The sequence below is a fragment of the Argentina anserina genome, chromosome 1 (assembly GCF_933775445.1).
Source record: "Argentina anserina chromosome 1, drPotAnse1.1, whole genome shotgun sequence".
NCBI lineage: Eukaryota > Viridiplantae > Streptophyta > Magnoliopsida > Rosales > Rosaceae > Argentina > Argentina anserina.
In genome coordinates this window covers 3,234,135-3,252,631 of record NC_065872.1, presented here as the reverse complement: position 1 = coordinate 3,252,631, position 18,497 = coordinate 3,234,135, and the positions used below count along the sequence as shown (strand labels likewise).

The 18,497-nt window shown below is 36.7% G+C and overlaps 3 protein-coding genes across 6 annotated transcripts; all 3 read right to left on the bottom strand.

The window, feature by feature from the left end:
• Positions 1 to 3,076: 3,076 nt before the first annotated feature.
• LOC126789512 (transcription factor MYBS3) lies at positions 3,077 to 4,746 on the bottom strand. 2 transcript variants are annotated; one of them, XM_050515690.1, is made up of 3 exons: positions 4,196 to 4,746; positions 3,853 to 4,070; positions 3,077 to 3,740 (listed from the first exon to the last, which is right to left on the bottom strand). In XM_050515690.1, the coding sequence occupies exons 1-3, from the start codon at positions 4,548 to 4,550 to the stop codon at positions 3,264 to 3,266; spliced, it is 1,050 nt and encodes a 349-aa protein (XP_050371647.1). In that variant the 5' UTR covers positions 4,551 to 4,746; the 3' UTR covers positions 3,077 to 3,263. The 2 variants fall into 2 exon arrangements, with proteins under 2 accessions (XP_050371647.1, XP_050371655.1); XM_050515698.1 differs by having other exon boundaries at positions 3,853 to 4,049; positions 4,196 to 4,745.
• Positions 4,747 to 8,852: 4,106 nt separating this feature from the next.
• Positions 8,853 to 11,598, bottom strand: LOC126791150 (probable acyl-[acyl-carrier-protein]--UDP-N-acetylglucosamine O-acyltransferase, mitochondrial). Of its 2 annotated transcripts, XM_050517560.1 has the most exons (10): positions 11,428 to 11,598; positions 11,209 to 11,333; positions 10,926 to 11,034; positions 10,743 to 10,835; positions 10,533 to 10,649; positions 10,287 to 10,370; positions 9,890 to 9,994; positions 9,719 to 9,805; positions 9,515 to 9,637; positions 8,853 to 9,232 (listed from the first exon to the last, which is right to left on the bottom strand). In XM_050517560.1, exons 1-9 carry the CDS (start codon positions 11,566 to 11,568, stop codon positions 9,518 to 9,520), a joined length of 981 nt encoding a protein of 326 aa, XP_050373517.1. In that variant the 5' UTR covers positions 11,569 to 11,598; the 3' UTR covers positions 8,853 to 9,232; positions 9,515 to 9,517. The 2 variants fall into 2 exon arrangements, 1 of the variants encoding a protein (XP_050373517.1); XR_007671791.1 differs by lacking the exon at positions 8,853 to 9,232 and having other exon boundaries at positions 9,719 to 9,812.
• An 816-nt stretch (positions 11,599 to 12,414) lies between these two features.
• LOC126791698 (inactive protein kinase SELMODRAFT_444075) lies at positions 12,415 to 16,560 on the bottom strand. 2 transcript variants are annotated; one of them, XM_050518199.1, is made up of 10 exons: positions 16,454 to 16,560; positions 15,889 to 16,356; positions 15,217 to 15,371; positions 15,043 to 15,137; positions 13,796 to 14,832; positions 13,517 to 13,680; positions 13,263 to 13,339; positions 13,015 to 13,162; positions 12,713 to 12,862; positions 12,415 to 12,619 (listed from the first exon to the last, which is right to left on the bottom strand). In XM_050518199.1, the coding sequence occupies exons 2-10, from the start codon at positions 16,157 to 16,159 to the stop codon at positions 12,551 to 12,553; spliced, it is 2,166 nt and encodes a 721-aa protein (XP_050374156.1). In that variant the 5' UTR covers positions 16,160 to 16,356; positions 16,454 to 16,560; the 3' UTR covers positions 12,415 to 12,550. The 2 variants fall into 2 exon arrangements, with proteins under 2 accessions (XP_050374156.1, XP_050374232.1); XM_050518275.1 differs by having other exon boundaries at positions 15,889 to 16,120; positions 16,234 to 16,544.
• Positions 16,561 to 18,497: the final 1,937 nt, after the last annotated feature.

Sequence of the window (18,497 nt, the reverse complement as noted above, 5' to 3'; positions counted from 1 at the left end):
ACAGATTAGTTAATTGATTAAAGATCATGAATTGAAGGACTAATCAATACGAGAAAATGTGCAAGATGAATTTCACAATCAGTGGTGGAATCCACGTTTAACTGATATAGATTGTTCACTAACCTGAATTGCTTGGTACGCTAAACTTAGTATATTGGGTAATGGTTAAGAAGCTGATCGATCAATGAACCGATTATCGCCATCACGTAGTCAATATATCTACATGATCTATCCTTCATTCTTCTATGTTGGTAGCGTGATATATATGGTGCTATAAACAAAGGTTGCAAGCGTAATAATCACAATGCATGTAAGATTATAAATGGAGTTAATTTATAATTAAGGTTTGGGTGTTTGTTGTCATCGCTAGTTTTTCTTTTCATCAATATTAATACAGTAATTCGATAGGTTTTTGAGTTGGATTGATGTTTTTAAATTTGATGTTTGTTTTGATAAGTAATGAAATGATTGTAAAGGTTGAAAGACCAATGAACTTATAATATGAAGGTCATTGGTTTGTACGAAACCGTCATGTAATTCGTTTTGTTATTCAATTCATCATGATGAATTGACAACATACCACATTATATATGCGCATTCATGACCTAGCTCATGCATGTCATTATATATCGTCTAAAAGAAATTGTTCCTTAGTTAAGCCTAAATTAGTTCAAAATAAGCAATGGATCGAGAAAAAATATCGATTACGTACCCAAGAAAATGAACATGGTAGTTGAAATAGAATTATATATAGCAAATACAATCGGTATACAAATTGAAGTCATTTTGGTGTTTCAATCCCAGCCGATCGAGCTTCCAATACGTACAATGACATCCACGTACGTTATGACATATAAATGCGTTTGTATTTGTATATCTAGATCTGGAAAAAGCTAGGGATCTTAGAGATAAATGAAACTTTGTACTCATCTGCTATAAGAAACAAAGTCCTATCGTCCACAAGATTCATGTGAACATATTAATACGTGGGTTCATTGGCTGAAGGTTCCGTATAATTGGACACCAGCAGAGAGAGATAGTTACAGCCTTACAGGTATATTAATGGAAGAAGCTATGACATTGTTAGCTGAAATGTCCCTGTAATTTAAAAGTTGTAATAAATATATGACAGGTCGTATTCACTCAACCAGACAAATAGAAACATACAGACAGAAAAGATCTAAGTAAATTCTATAATATCAGTGCCAATATTCAAGTAGCTAGGTATATTCCTAGTTGCATTGTTTGAGGAAATAAGTGTACGTATATATATTCATATGTTAGATAATTAGTATTAAAAGAGCACTTATGATACTTGTTCATACTTATGTTTGATACGTACACTTGTACGAGATCGATTACATTTACTTCATACAAACCCAAATTAGTTGAACTTGGCATTTGTACATATACATGGAGCAGTATATAAGAGTTTGATTAATGTCGAAATAATTTTTTTACTTTTTTTTAGGGATTATACCACTTGAACGTCTAGCTAGTCCTTTTAATGGAATTGACACAAAGATACAAAATCTATAAGCTGTTAAGTGTTAATTAACTTTACCGAACAGTCAGACACGATCATGATCGAATTAAACTCCTAGAATGAGATACTGTGTTTTCTTTTGAGCTTGTGGACTAGCTTCAATTCTTCCTTATCTTAAAAGTAATATCGATCTATACGTACCCGATCGATGCATGTGTAAGCTTTGTTGTCACAGAACTAAACTGATAACACTTTGTCTTTATGATTGATCAATCCTATATATATGTATCGATATGGATTTTCTGGAGGTCGATCCAAAACCCTAGACAGAAAAATATTCTCCAACATTACATGGCCCCTCAAAGATTAGCTAAAACGAAACTAAATTCCTGTCATGGAAGATTTCATAGACTAGTTTCAACACTTTGAAATATTCAATCTTTCAGAATCTTGAGTCTGGGGAATATTTAGAGGATATATAATTATATATATACACACACACGACTATGTCCATAGTTTTCTACATTCTGAACTAGTGCAGCAATTTACATATTACATAATTAATATATATTGATTAACTTGAACTTCAATCTCCTCTTTTAATTTGCATAATATAAATTGACATCAGAATGGAAGTCAAGAACTTAATTTGAAGTCAAGAACTACGTATGATTCGTGATACATTGGACCAGCCAGTAAATTGTATTGATGAAGCTGCACAGAAAACACTGAATAAGGCCTGAATTACAGGTCTCGATCATTGTCCAAAATTATGAACTTTGGTCCCAGTTCAGAGTTGTGTAAAAGTCATATATGGTCATTTGGCATTTTCCAAACGCCTGTAATGTCTCTATCTAGGTATATATTCACGAACCCTATAATCGTATACGTACAGCAGCTCAGTACGTATACCTTCAAGTTTCACTACTACTGCAAAAGTGTCGCTGCTATATGCAAGGCTGCTGATATGCTGCTAATTAAAAGTAAGAGGTGGAATCCAGATCTGTAGTTTTCACAAATATTAGCTAGAACTTAATTACTTCTTAATTATTTCATGCCACAAACTTGTGCTGGTTAATTTTAATCAATCTAGAAAAGTGTAATGTTTACGTATGATCGAGAGTCGAGACTCTATTAAGTCATGGGTAAACATTATACAATGTCTACGTTAATTCTAGTTGTCACTTGTCGGGTCTGTTCATTCTTAGGAGGTGACTGATTGGTTATCTCTGTTGCTTGTCATTTAGAAAACTTGTTATAGCTAGTTAGCCCATGATTAGAATAATCATAGTGATCAGAAACTCCAATAATGGTGAGGTATCCAATTTAAGTTCCCCGAACTAGTCATAAAATGGTGTTTAGACTTTAGAAGTTAAAAGATAGATATGTTATCTGCCATCACTTGCTATTAAATTGATTAGTCCAAATAAGTTGTCTCGATCATGGAAGATTAAATAGAAATAGAGATTGCCAATAATTGTAACGTGTAACTAACAGAGTATAATGGTTAGCACAACTGCACAAGCACCATAAATCAATAACGATCGAGAGCTTAGCTACCTAGTTAAGTACTACCATATCATGATGATGTCAAGGATACAGGATCCATTTATTCAAAAGAAATGAGACAGAGAAAGAAAAACTAAGAACATATCATAAATTAAAGAGGCCCATGAATTAATAATATGTTCGTCTTCATCCTCTTCAGCTGTACTAGCTATGATTCTTGGGTTAACGTACGTCAAAAATGATCTTCATGCTTGCTATTATTCTGGGATCAAGTAACACTTATAGTATTAAGGAGAGGGCCAGATGTTGGGGATGACGATGATCTATTTTGATCTAAATCCAAAGGCCTAACCGGCGCAGCGAGCGTCAGCTCTAGATGATCTGGTACTACTGATGATGACGGTGGTGGTGGAATAGTACTAGTGCTGGGTTTTAATGATGAAGCTGCATTTGAGAATTTCAGCTGGGAATCGATCAACCCGTAAATCCATCCAGGCATACTGTGATCACGTGCACGATCACGATCACGATCATATGAACTGCCTAAGGGAGGAATATAATCGCTGTAGTCAGCTGGAATTCGCTGACGATCAAACAGTTTTAGGTTTTGTGATGCAGATGTGATATCGGTAGTAGTATAAAGTTGAAGATTTTGATGTTGAGGGCTTGATGGAATACTGTTAACACATTGAGCTGGATCGATGCTTCTTAGCTTGGATTGTGGCTCACAACTTTTGCTCCCAAACTGTCATAATTACAATAATAGCATACTGAAAATCAATTAATTCTTCAAAGTAGATTTACATATCAATAATGTGTATGAAACATATAGTTCGTTTACTTCGTTAAGCACGTACCATATCGAAGAGGCTTGAACGACGCTTCTTCTTGGTGAGGGTTGCTTGCCGGAGAAAATACTTCTGAGCATGACTAGCTACTTGAGTTGGTGTTCTAGTGGTCACATAGTTCCTCGAGATTCCTCTCCAGTCCCCCTTCCCTAACTTCTCAAGCCCCATCAGAAATGTTCTGTGCTCCTCTTCTGTCCACGGAACTCCTATAAATGACGGAGAACATTCTTTACTTTCGTCAATATATAGTCACATAGGATTTTGTATAATTTCAAAAACACATGTGAAAATTAAAAATCCAAATCTAGCTATGGTCGTTAATAAAAAGCAAGATCAAGGAAAACGTAGGCACCCTTTTTCCGGTCTTGGGCACGACATATGAGGCCATCGGAGAGATAACCGATAGGAGCTTTGTGATGATCAGAGTTTTCATTATCAATGGAAACCCTTGAAGAAGATGGGGATGAGGATGAGGCTGAAGATGTGGGCAAGCAATCCATGCTAAAGCTTTTCTTCATCATCATCATGTTCATGGCATTAAAAGAAGATACGGAAGAAGATATATGATCAAGATTATGAACTTGAACACCGAAGAGCCTGAATCCGTTAGTACCAACAAAACCAGCAGCAGTGGAACTGCCTCCAAAATTTGTACAGGTCCTTGAATTATGGCCTATGTTTCCACAATGTGAGCACTTTCTGCCCATTTCTGAATAGACAATTAGCAGAAATTGCTACCTCCTTAACTAAAATCTATCACACTATTAACGGCCGACACCACCACAATTCCAAAGCTGGCCAACGAAGCTAGAGAGAGATAGAGAGGGAAATGTGGATGAGTAAGAGAGAGCTAGATAGAGAGGTAGCTAATATGTTTGGTGGTATATATGATATGATGAGGGGGGGGGGGGGGGGGGGGGGTGGGATTTCTGAAAATGGATGCACACCAAGAGAAGATGATTGGATGGACTTTGTTTATTGTTGGATATTTTCCAACTTGGGTTCTAAACAAAGTAAGAACTAGCGAAGCTATTATTTAGTAATTACTATAACCACCTCTCTATTCCTCTTTAAAAAAAAATCTTATCTCATACAGGAAAGCTTTTGTCCTCTGAAGTTTGTAGCATACTACGTACATTCATGAGTTTGGGACACCTTTAAGAATTAAGATTGTTTAATTTCCTTTATCATGTAAGGCCGCCAATTAATTAGTATAAGTAGATAGGTACTTGTATCGTATATATACTAGTTATTGACTTATTATTCAATAGATATGTACGTATACGTATTTCCATCAATGGAGAGAGAGAGAGAGAGAGAGAGAGAGAGAGAGAGAGAGAGAAGATCGGCCTTTGAAACTTATAGTTAATATCGATAAACTAATCAAGTTCTATAGGAATTATGTGTGGGTGTATATATAGGAATTGTACCTCAATCGATGATCTTAGTTCATTACTTGATATATTGAATCATGTGCTCAAAAGATTCCAACAATTAAAATTTAAGAAAGTTAGATCGTTCTTTCTGATAAGTCAACAGAAACATATGCTCAAATGCTTTACATGCATGATTAAGACTTGTATTTAGGTTTTCAGGGAATCGCAAACTCAAACCAAACCGTACTCTTGCATTCAATCAACCATTCAAATAAGTGGCCTAAGCTTAAACAAATTTATCATCATCACCATATGTATCCATTGCTGGTAATCGAAATTGCTCAAATTCTATAACCCCTGTATCATCAATTAGGGAATTTTTTTGGACAAGAATTAAGGAATTGATTTCTAGAAATTCAGTGCGTAATTTTGTATCTATTCGGCAATCTCTATCATTTTCTTAAGTCGTACCTAATTAACTCTTTATCCTTGAAAGATATAAACACTGGTTAACATCTCTTACTGGACCATAAATTCATTAGTAAACTAGTTCGTTCATTAAACTTAATATACGGCTATTGACTTTATCCATAAGGGTCCTTTCTCATATTGGTGAATTAATTAACGCACATATGTATATTTCTCCAAATCAAGATAGGGACTGGGATATAACATATTGGATATATACATAGCTTCCCCCACCTACTTCTGTTTTACTCAGTAATGCAATTGATAATATTATCATACATGAGAGCCAACTTGAATAGTTGTTGAGGATATTTTCAAGCTATAGCTAGTTGGAAAAATTAATTGATCCAGTTAATTAATTATAAGGAACCACTCAGTTGAAAGTTGTTTAGTTCTTTCTATATCTGAACCAGGAAACACTTCAGATCAATGTAATATTGAGATGCATTTGGCATTATTACACAAAGGAATCATCTCTCGTATGAAACAAGGGGATAATGGTCCTTGTCTCCTTGGGAAGTTTTCTATTCTTGTTTGACCAAGAACAATAATAAGTCACTTGCAATTTGTTCTTGTTTTTGTTTGATTTATCCCTAAAATTTAACAGATTATATATGAGAGAAGTTGAAGATGGACCTTAATCAGTATAGTAGCAGAAAAGGCTGATGTCCTATAGATAATAATTCAAGCTTAATTAGTTCTTCCAATCTCATGTACAGTTCATTATTATTGAAAATTTGAAATTAGATTTAATTGATTTCTATAGTAATTGATCGATATAATTAATTGCCCAATGGCATTTGAGCCGCACCCATAAAAGAGTATTCTGCATAAAAACAGTTTGCCATGCCTAAACTCGATGCATGCATGATTATTACGGGACCCCGATAATTTGATATATAGTGTGTATTAATTAACAATGCCAATAGTACGTTAAGTTCGATTGGATGCTACTGGCCTACTGCATGGTGTTGCTTAATCATCTCTCACCTTTTCTGAAGCTGGAGATACTGCGTTCCATTCCTAATCAAATAGGGATGGAAAGACAAAGGTCCAGTAGAAGCTCCACTGGATTGAGCACTTCAGAATGCCTATCCCCAGTTATGGGGCTATAGCAGTATAGCCTATGAGCTATAGTGCTGAAAGAATTGGCTGGTGAGCTTGATCGAGATCATCTTCAACTGAAAATGACTCCGATATCTTTTTCATTCAAACTCAAAAGGAATATTAATATAAGTACCAAGTGTCCAAGTTGCACATACATGAAATACTATTAAAGCATATATATGATTCTTTGGTGTACTTGCTAAATCGATCATCAAGTGTTTCTAGTTAAAGTGTATAATATTTTGATTGGAAATCAATTTCTATTCCTATAATTGCTCCAGCACCAACTCAAAAGGCAACAACTTTGCAAACAACAAATGGCCATAAGTGTACCATCAGCCTGAGTTTGCTGAAGTACTGAAATTGCAGTGCATCAAATCTAAAGAATAAATAAGCCACTCATGCATGATCATGAACTTTCAAATTACATGTTCTATCACTTTACAGTTGCCAATTGTAATCATATTAAGTGGAGCACTTTCAAATGGATATCTCTGAACATGAGTCTCCAATCGAAACTAAAATCCTAAATTCTCAAATCCAAATTTACTGTATATCCAATTGAAATCTATCTTTCTTCGATCCAGGGGCCTAGTTCCCTTCTCAAATGTCATACAAATATAAAGAGTAGCATTTGAAAAAATTAGCCACTCAAAGATAACATGGCAAAAGGAGCATAATACATTAGTTCAAATAAGGAAAATTAAAGAATGGACAAGGTTTCAACAAGGGTCATAATCAAATCTAAAGATCTCAACTGCTCATTATTATTTAGGAACTGCGCATTTGCCCTTATAATCTCATTGTCATATCACATAGATTATACCATTAGTAGTACAAAGCCATTAGTGCTAAACATTCCATCATATGCCATATCAATCCAGTGAGGAATATACAATGTACAAGCACTACTCTTGAGCATCTTTCTGTTCGGAATATAATTTCATATCAGCAGTCACAGAATAAAAGGAGAGCTAGGTACTGATGGTCTATATTGATATCATTATCAATTCCTTCTTATGTTAATATACAAGTACCACCCCTTCCAAAAAAAAATTTATACAAGTACTACTCTTTTATGGAGGAAGAATGATCGTAATAGTAGGAGAAAGAACATTGGTGGTACTTAAAAGTCTCTCTCAATATCGTTGTACATACGCTAAGATATTATCTTACCCTATTTGCATTTTATTTTTTCCTGCTATTATAGTATAACATTTGATTTTGATGTAGTAGTGTTCTTCTACACTATACAAGGAGGTACCCCTGTTCTTTTTCCAAGTTGTTGCTTCCAAGTTAAAGTTTAAGAAAGAATCGATTTATGCAGATAAGGAAATTAACTTGGAAAATTCCAACCATTTGGACGCACTGAAAAAGTTTCACCAGTCTTAAGGTTTCCCGAAACCTTAGCTTTTGAAAATTTGAAGTCAATCCTAACAAGAACACAATGAATTTATCCTGAGCTGGTGGAATGAGTATCAGAAATTGTAAAATGAAAGGTTAATGTGGAATTCAGACGAGGGAAATATTTGTAGCTAGTCCACTCATGTTAGCTAGTCATACACATATTCATATTAGCTCCGTGTAAGAAACAAAGAAGAGTATTCAACAATGAATAGAAATTTCTTTGATTATTAGTTTCAGTTCCGGAAGCAAACCAAGATGTTGTAGTCAAAGGTCACAAGATTGAACAGCTAGCGTTTTGTTTATACAAACAAAGTCAATATGCCGACCTTTAGTGACCTTCAATTCATTATCTGCAATCAAAATCATGAAGTAAACCAATGGATATTGAAAGCTGAATTCCAATCACAATGATGTTAGATTTTAGGTAGATTTGCTTTTCAGAGAACCAAGCTTTCAGGGTCAATAATACTCAGAGGCTTCGTCCCAAACTTTCATTTTATAATGATCAGAAGGAAACTGGAAATTAACCTAGCTAGATATAAATAGACAAGGCAATACCACATCAATTGTGATCCAGGACTCAACAATATTCACTTAAGCATCAAGGATAAGAAAAAAAGATAAGAAAAGCCCTCATTGTGTAACCGAAAAACCATAGGATAAATTAATATTTCCAAGAATTTATGTGAATTAAGAGACCAAATTTATTCTACAACCCTTGTATCTCAAGGTCAATGTTACAAGGCAGCATAATACCAAAAAACTATTAATGTTCATAAATTGAATGAGATATGCATAGTGAATTCTACAAGGAACATTTGGCAAGCCAACTTTAGTTAACTCTTCTACAGTATGTTTGCATTTGAAAATTATCTTTGATTCTCTGTACTGCACCCTGTCACCAACGCATTCATCCGATACTAAGAATGGTCACTGTATAAATCTGCACTACAAAGGAAACCAAAGCCTAGAGTCTTCCTTTTTATCAAGGCATACCATCAGTTTTTGTAAATGCAACAGCAGTTGGGTCACTGCAAAAAGAAGATACAAAAACCACATCAATTGTCATTACTCAGAAGTAAAATTTCTCTTTCCCCCTAGTCACGGGGCAAATTGGTGAAGTATGATGATAATGTTTTATTAGTTCTCCGATGTGAATTATGTCTTAAGGAAGCCTTCTCAATGAGTTTAGAGTTTAGACACTTTTCATTATGAATGATAAATTCAATATTCCCATGATAACTTCTTTTTTCTCTTTTCTTTTGAAGAGAGCAGTTATTAAATTCTTTTCCACCAAATAGATGTAAAATCACCTATTAAGAGCTATTCCAATGTCTGAATTTGCATAGTCCACGTCTTTTTTCTTTGAAAGAGTCACGGATAGACTGCAACATGGAGCACACAGCAGGTATATGAGACAATTGATTGTGGAGCTCCTGCAAAATGATTAAGAACTTCAACACAATATTTAGTACATATTTTAATAAGAGAGGGTGAGGATGAAGTTGAATTGATACCACTTCAGCAAGACGTGCTTCGAAACCACTGGAATTTGCATCAGCAGGCATGAATATCTTTTGGTAAGCTGTTCTAAGGCTTCTGATCTAGATCCTTGCCAAAATGGATAACAGCTCTTTAAAATTGAATATCACATGAAGATGAAAAAAATGAACTTGAATGACACAAACCTCTGCAACTGTGAATCCATGACGATGTAGACCCTCAAGGTTTAAACCACGGAGCTGAGCTCTTTCTCCAGCAACCATCATGTACTTAGGAATATCCTGTGCAATCTTTATGCATATAAAACAAGAGTATATATATTTAAGATTGCAAGGAACGCTAAAACATATATTATGGCAAAACTCGTAAAAGTATAAATCAGCATATTTTCATATCTGTAAAATCAAAATATAGCAGGTAGAAACTAGAGAGTGTGAACTTCATGTTGTAAACGCTGTTCAAGTACTGGCACCAAGATATTAGATCAATGGTGCTCATTCTGTTACCAAGTGCCTTTTGGACATGATCAACATAAAAGGATAGCATGAATTGAAAGAAGTAAAAGGTAAGATTATGTCATACCACAGAGCCACCGCCAATGAAAGCGAAAGAACCTACATGACAGAATTGATGAACAACAACAGCCCCTGCAGTGTGAGCATAATCCTACATATGAAACACAACCAGACATCAAATTCTGCATGTAGAATGAAACTCACACAAGTATCCTACTTTTAGGAGAAAAAGACTAAGGTGTACATTTAGATATAGGAATTGAAAGTGTAGGGAATTCAAACAATAGATTATGGATTTAAAGTAAGGCCTTACTTCCACCACAACATGGCCTGCCAAAAGGGTATTATTCGCAAATATGATGTTGTTCCCAACCTTGCAGTCATGAGCAATATGGCAGGAACCCATTATAAGATTGTTATTCCCAATAACCTGATCCACAACAAAATTAAGAACAACCAATGAAAGCATGAAATCTAGTACACAAGATTCAACGAGCAAGCTATGAGCATATGATTCACATACTGTTGTATCACTTGACTTTGAAGATCGATGGACTGAAGCATACTCTCTGATCTCATTATTGTCCCCAACATCAAGAAAGCATTCATCCCCTGACTAACTCATAAATCAAACACAAATCACCAAACTTTGGTCTTCAAACTTCAGTATCCTATTCACCCAACTTCAATACATATCAAAACTCACCTTGTACTTCATGTCCTGGCACTTCACACCAACCACAGCATGGTGCCCAATAACATTATTGCAACCCAGCACAGTACGCCCCGGAATATCATCACCAACAATGGCACCACTGCCTGGCCACATTCAAAGTGTTCAAAACTTTAAAGCACAAAATGAAACCCAGAATACACAGAAACCAACAATGCATATACTCTTTGTTTTCACCACGTTCAAAAAGCACAAAACTTACTAGAAACCCAAAACTGACAAAGAAACTAAGCGATGCATAACATTCAAAACTCACGTCATCAAAACGCAGCTCTCCCCAAGTTGAGTATTGCCAAAGACATGGCTTCCGGGATGTAACCGGCAGCCATTTCCGAGCTTCACCGACGACCCAACAGTACAAAAGGGCCCAACGGAAACACCCTGATCATAAAAACCAAAACCCACAAGCACACTATGATTTCCGAGCATCACTGAGTAGCTTGGTCTTATTGAGAAGTGAAGCGAAATGGAGTACCTGGCCGAGAAAGGCATTGGGGTGAACAATTGCAGAGGGGTGAATGAAGGCGTCGGAAACTGAGCTGGAGAAGAAGCGCAGAGAGGTCTGGTAGATGTTGAATAAGCGCTTGGTGCTAAGTTTGAATTGTAGTGCACACATGGTGTTCGACCACTGACCTCACTCAAGACACTTTGTTTCCTTTTAATTGTTTGGTCTGTTTGTACTCACTTTATAGCTAGCTTGTTCTTTTTTCTTTTCTTTTTTTGAAATAAGCTAGCTTGTGCATATTATGTTACTTTTTTTTATTAAAAATATCACACATACAACAAAAGAATGAACAATGCAAAACTCCTAACAACCAAGGCAAACAGTAATATAGAAGGAATTTCTAAGTTGCTAACCATAATGTTTGGAGCAGGGGCCTTTATGGCTATTAAATTTAATTGGTGGTAGTTAATTGTTGGATGGGAGTGCTCTACTGAGGCCTCTAATCCCATTTGATATATCCTTTTGGAAGTTAATATATGCCATTTTCAATATAAAAAAGAAGAAGTTGTTAACCATAAAATGAAAACAATACAAGACATGTTGGGATAGGCCCCAACTTATTTCACAATGACCTCGGAACCACCCTACACAGAGGGGGTCACACTAGGGGGAGGATCCAATGGAGGCTCCAATGATTCCACCACCTCGTCGGCATCACTAGCAGCCACACCACCATCACCAGTAGTCATCTTGCTCTTCTCCTCATCTCCATGAATGTGATATTAAAATTGCTCCTCTACATGAATGTTATTATAACAGTCCGCGCAAAGTTGAAACTCAAGCTTCTTATACACAAATGATGATCATGGTTTATTGATCATCCAAATTTAAATAAATTATTGTGGGATTTTGTCATTTTGATTACGGTAGCTCTGTAGCCTAGGTTCATTGTCCAGTTAAAACATGATGGAGTAGCTGAGGAGATACAGTTAAATAATGAACCATGCCAATGAGAAAGAGGGGTACTTGTAACTCCTAAGAAATGGATTGCAGACAAGTCTGTACTATGTAGAAACTATACACACTGCTTTCATTTCTTGTTTCAAAGTATAAATGTACGGGTATCATCTAGGTTGTCTACAAAAGTGTCTAGTCAAACCCCCTCAACTAACAATGATTTGGAGTTCACAGGAATGTCGTCACCTTCCAGAATCCGAAGCACCTATATATGAGAAGCCAAATAGACAAGATGAGATTATAGTTAGCTTATCATCAATTCTGGGCGGAAGTGAAATTGAAGAGGCAATGAGAATACCTGAGACATTCGAGGCCTGGAATGAGGATCTCGCCTGATGCACAAAGAAGCGCATCGCAGCATGTTACAAACTTCTTGCTTTGAATAGCAGTCCCTTAACTGGGGGTCTATCATTTGGTTAATCGCGTGCTTTTCTAGCAAGGGTCGTGCCTGCTCACCAAATGCATAAGCACAAGTTATCACCATAAAAACATCATGTAAGAAGAGTAGAATACTAAAGAATTGTATCTATGTTTCTTGAGTCTTAGCCACTATATGAGATGGTGCGTCTTCAGACTATAGTTCAATTCACTCATACATACCCATTCGGTGAGGCACTGCTGGCCTTTCGGCTTGGTTAGGTCCATAGCTTTGCGTCCTGTAACAAGCTCCACCAGTACTACCCCAAAGGAGTATACATCAGTTTTCTCCGTAATTTCTCCACTCTGAGCATATTCTGGGGCCAAGTAACTACATTGACACAAGACTTCTCACTTGGTAAAACTATTTGTATTAAGCTGTAATTTCATAATAAGAGCTAATATTTTTGCTTCAAGTCTGAAGGTCTAACCCAAATGTTCCAATTACTCTTGTTTGCATGCCAATATCTCCGTCTGGTTGCCACCTTGCTAGTCCAAAATCTCCAACCTGAAATCAGAAGTAATTAACTGGTGCTGGTACCGTATCATGCTGGAGTCTATAGCCTCATCCGTAATGAACATACAATTTGACAAAGAGAGAGTACTCATACAATGTGTGATTCATCGATTACAACATGTAGGTGAAAAGAGTTTTTGAATTTAAAAGGTGAGGAGCATGACATACCAATGGTTCAAAATCATGGGTCAGAAGGATATTGTTAGGTCGCAAATCACGGTGTACAATGCAACCTACTCTACACTCTTCATGAAGGTATCTCAATCCCCTAGCCGCTCCAACTGCAATTCTTTGTCGTGCAAACCATTTTAGTGATGAATGTTGGTGTTTCCCTGCACATTTCAGTGCTACCATTCAACATGAGTGAATAAAGCATAATTATTAGAAAGGTACCCAGAGTAATGTATACTGGCAATCTACATCAATCAGGACTCATAGAGAACCTACCGTATAGATGAGAATCCAAAGAACCATTGCAGATATATTCATATACTAGCAACCTCCTTCCATCCTCTACACAGAATCCAATTAGCATCACAACATTGCGATGTTGTGCACAGCTTAGGACTTCAACTTCTGAGCAGAATTCCTGATCTCCTTGAGAACTAGCCAATTTATATTGCTTAACAGCAACAACCTGACCATGTGGTAAGACACCTCTGTGTACGGAGCCAAACCCACCTTCAGCCAAGAAATTTGCTTGTGAAAATCCACATGTAGCAAGTTCTAACTCAGCATATGTGAACCACCTAGGAGGATTGCCAAAGACAGGTGCCTTGTGCTGACATACAGAGCAGAGTGGAGGAGGTATAGAAGGTAAATTTCTAGGTAGGGAAATCACTTCACGTACACTTCTACTCAAGTTCAAATCCAGCCTATAGTTCAGGACTCCAACATCAGGCTCTCGATTTAAATTAGCTAACTTATCTAGCAAGGCTCCATATGCCGAAATCATAGATTTATCATAAGGTCTCTCTGAACCTCTGGCCCCATATCTTGAAAATTCACCATCAGAACTTAGATAATCTGCCATCCAGGGCTGGCAATATGAACTCGTGAAATAAGCCCCCATCTTTTCATTGTTCACCTCATTGTCAGAATCATTTAAATTCTCATTACCACTGGTAGACGAAAATTCTTGCTTCAATCTCTGGAGAACTCCAGAATGTAAAATTGAATCAATCCCCATCTCTGAGCTTGATATGGACGATGATCCCATATCAGTCGCAGTCAGTGGTGATTCATGGTCAAAACTACTAGTAGGAGTCACAGGTGGCCCTCCACTTATATTCCACTGTACAAACTTGCTCTTTAGGTGTTCTGGAGAGGATTCTAATCTATACAATGAATGACAAGCCACTTCAGGTTCCTTGTTCGGAGAGTTGACCAAATTCAAGCGAAGAACCTTAGGCCCAGATCTTTTCATAATCACAACATTGCACTGTAGCTGTGCCATGCAGTGCTTCTTTTCATATTTCAATTGTCTGCACAACAAAGAAATTACAACCTGAACATGTGGAAAGCGAAGTAAAAGAGTTTCATGCATAAAAAGTGCTAACTAAAGATTAATATTGTGAAATCAACAGACGATGCCATTTTGAAGTTCTCAGATATCTAAACGGCATGCCTTGTAATAATAAGTCTTCTTCTATAGGAAGTGATACTTGAAATTAAGGTTGCATTGAATTTATTACTTGTCCAATATAACCCAGTTTGATTGAGCTTTCTTCGCTTCAGCAGCCACAACACCAGATGGTGAGCCAGAGAGTATTTTAATCCTGATCCTTATCTGTGAAGTAAAACAAATTAGGAAGAAATAAATATTGGATATGAAGCAATAGCACTAGATGCTACACTGATTGACTGACCTTCTCTGGATCATAAACATCTTGGAGCTGCTGCACCATCTGAGAGCATGAGTTCACTATCTCATCCTTCTGATCTGAAATGGTTCCTGTGAGAGCCCAATGGGGACTTCTGGTGCAATCGCTGGTGAATCGTGCAAAGTCCCATACCCAATTACCTGAACATATTGTGTTTTCATGATTTCATCAACATCAGCCTTGCGTCCAATGTTCTTATAAATGCAAGCACAAAAAGGAAATTCCATCAAACACAAAACTCTTATGCATTGGTCAACTTGGCCTGCTTTCACTAAATTTTGAAGCCTGTGAAGTACTTTCTGTCAAAACTATGCCATGGCGGGTTTTGGATGCCATACAAACAATTAAAACTAAGTAGTACTAGTAGATATTATAAAGCCAAATCACTATGTAACATAGCTTCTGATTTCATACACACATCGCTTAGTGACAGATACTACAGGCATACATTTAATATAACTGAACCCCTTAAACAGCTAACTTGTGACTGCAATCCTAAAAAAAGAGCAACACCAAACAATCAATTGAACTAACATGAACCTCCTTTATCAATAATATGAAGAACAAAAGATCAACATGAACTGCAATTTACATGCTTTCTTTTGAAAATTACAGACATAATTTTTCCTATATAAAAAGAAATACAAGGACTATTACTTGATGTATATGAAGGAACAACTGCCAAAAGCTTTATGTAATCTCCAGGTTGCACAACATGAGTCAGAGCCCACACCAGAGCAGTATTTGGAATCTCCTTCAAAGCCTTAAATGCAACCACCACAACCTTCCCAGTGACCATTGAATTCCTGTTCTCCTTCATACTCAGCTTTACCCTCCAAAACTTCCTCAACACACCCCAAAATTCAAACTCCACATCCAAAAACCATAGCTTGTCCAAAACAGACAAAACCCAGAAACAGAAAAACATGCATTATCACTCTGAGAATCAGAAACCCCCAAATGAAAAAGCTTTTCTTATCTGAAAAAAAAAAAGCAACACACCAAAGTAGAAGAAGAAGACACGGCACTGTCTTCAATGCTTGCTTTAACCACTGACTGTGTTTATTTTTCCGTTAAAGGACACGTCAAAGTCCCAAAACCCTCTCACTCACTCTGTGTGAAACACTATAAGAAGAACCTTTGGGATTAATGCAAAACAGAACAAACGAGAAAAATAAGTTCAAGCACAAAGATTTGGTCTTTCATGGAAATCAAGCCTAACCTATTGCATGTGGGATGCGTGTAAATGTTATAGAAGTTTTTTAGCCAGAATTTGATCAAGTCTTTGGAGAGAGAGGAAGATGCAGCAGCCAGCAGGTGGCCTAAAGTTGGACTTTTGTGTTGGTAGATTCTGACTTCGGGTCTAGCATGATTGATTGATTGTAAGGAAGAAGCGCCGAGAGTGAAAGCCAGTGAAACGACAAGAGGAAGCAGAAGGTTTTAGGTTAAACGACAATGGCCAATTATGGAAATATAATAACAGCATCAATCATTGGAGGAGATTTCTCTTGCTCTTAAGGATGTGAATGTGAGGGATATTTTTTTTTGTTACAAAAAGTTTTGGTGTGAGCTTGGTTATGCTACATTATTATCGCTAGAGTATACCCATAATCTCAATCTTGAAAGACTTACGACGAACACATACATGTCACACAGCCCTCAGGTATGGATTTCCGTAGGAAAATTTACAGATCGCGAGCCAACGAGATTTACTGGCAGCGGGGATCGAACCTGTGTGGGTGATACACCTCAAGTTCGTCATTACCAATTGAGTCAAACCTCGTTGGTTGAGGGATATATCGTTTAGTGAATTGATCAGTGGATTATGATATTGATTTAGGGTTTGTCTTCACTCTTTACATATTTAACAAGGGATTATATCTTAAATTCACCATAAGCCATAAGAACAAAGTATGATATGCTTTTGATTTGGGGGTGAGGAAGATATCTCATATAGAATTGTAGATGTAGTGCACTCAAGTACCAATTAGCACTTTACTAGTCAACAATGTGACTGTGTGATGATATATGCTTTTGTCGAATTCATAAACCTTAAGTTGACTACAAACATTTCATGGATTAAAACATATTTTAGAGTACTGTAAAACTGTCGTCATTGCATTAGTGATCAAGAATCAAGATGCCTATTGCATCTCTTAAGAACATAATGTCCATATCACATCCGTTTTTAAGGCTTGATAGGAATATGGCGCCAATTATTCAACCCATGTTTATAAGAAACTGTTGATTTGATATACTCTTAATGGTTATCAATGGAGAGAAGGACACCCCAACATTATGTCCACCCTATAGTTTCTTTAAGAGATGGGAGTCAGACCTAAAGGCCTAACGTGTACCAATTAGACGTGGTTTGCCTTCAATTTCATGAAGTAAGAAGAATGCTTCCGGCACCCTTAGTCCTTACTCACAAAGTCACAAGTCACAACGTTACTAGACGATCTCATATTAATGCAACCATAATGTGTCAAATTCTTCGTATTGTATTAGCTCATTGCAAAATAATAGTGTTTATGTAGCAAAACCGTAGACTTCTTCTTGTTCTTCTCCTGCTAGACCTTAATTACTAGAACAGTTCAGAATAGGAAACATGTCCGGTGTTACCGAAATATTTCACTATGATACTTTTGTTAATCGATCGGTAAAAGTATCATATAATTGTAAGTGGAGTCAGAATGGCATTACCTTCTTTCGAAGGCACAATCGGTTCTTTATAGCCCCTGAGAGGACCACTCTTTGGGTTGTCTTCGATGTCAGATCAATGCCCAGCTGATATGGCATTCACATGCCTCTTTTCACACTGCCATAATACCACATCTATCAACTGTTATGCTTAATCTTTCGGGTTGGACCAACAATTGGTGCTGGCCGGCTGCACGCGGACCAGTCGATCAGGTCTAGATGATCCAGTAGCGAGAGTTATCCAATAGCGAGAGTTATGCTCCTGTCAACAAATAGTTTGTGCTAAGCTTATTGCAACTAACATAACTCGTACAAATGATATTTCACCTCTTTACAAAACCATAAAGAGTAGTGATTTTTATTCTCCACCATGTGATTACCATATCCAACTTTCTATTATTTTTAACTCCATATTCTGTCAGCTTCTTTTTGCTTCTTTTGTTCAATTAATTTTCTCCAAAAGATGGAATGCATCATGGATTCATAAGCAAGTAACCTCATGCTCTCATGGCAATATATTCGAATATCAAGTTTTAAAGTCCCAACCCATCTCTCTTTCCCTTTTA

What these genes read in the sequence shown, in the direction of transcription:
- LOC126789512 (XM_050515690.1), bottom strand. Translation starts at nt 4,550, where the DNA reads ATGGGCAGAAAGTGCTCACATTGTGGAAACATAGGCCATAATTCAAGG. An exon ending in TGCCCAAGACCGGAAAAAGG is followed by an intron (nt 4,071 to 4,195) that starts GTGCCTACGTTT and finishes ACGAAAGTAAAG; the next exon opens with AATGTTCTCCGTCATTTATA. An exon ending in GTTCAAGCCTCTTCGATATG is followed by an intron (nt 3,741 to 3,852) that starts GTACGTGCTTAA and finishes TAATTATGACAG; the next exon opens with TTTGGGAGCAAAAGTTGTGA.
- LOC126791150 (XM_050517560.1), bottom strand. Translation starts at nt 11,568, where the DNA reads ATGTGTGCACTACAATTCAAACTTAGCACCAAGCGCTTATTCAACATC. An exon ending in CCAATGCCTTTCTCGGCCAG is followed by an intron (nt 11,334 to 11,427) that starts GTACTCCATTTC and finishes TTTTATGATCAG; the next exon opens with GGTGTTTCCGTTGGGCCCTT. An exon ending in ATGGATTCACAGTTGCAGAG is followed by an intron (nt 9,806 to 9,889) that starts GTTTGTGTCATT and finishes GCAAGGATCTAG; the next exon opens with ATCAGAAGCCTTAGAACAGC.
- LOC126791698 (XM_050518199.1), bottom strand. Translation starts at nt 16,159, where the DNA reads ATGTTTTTCTGTTTCTGGGTTTTGTCTGTTTTGGACAAGCTATGGTTT. An exon ending in AGAGTAATTGGAACATTTGG is followed by an intron (nt 13,163 to 13,262) that starts GTTAGACCTTCA and finishes GTGTCAATGTAG; the next exon opens with TTACTTGGCCCCAGAATATG. An exon ending in CCAGGCCTCGAATGTCTCAG is followed by an intron (nt 12,620 to 12,712) that starts GTATTCTCATTG and finishes TCTCATATATAG; the next exon opens with GTGCTTCGGATTCTGGAAGG.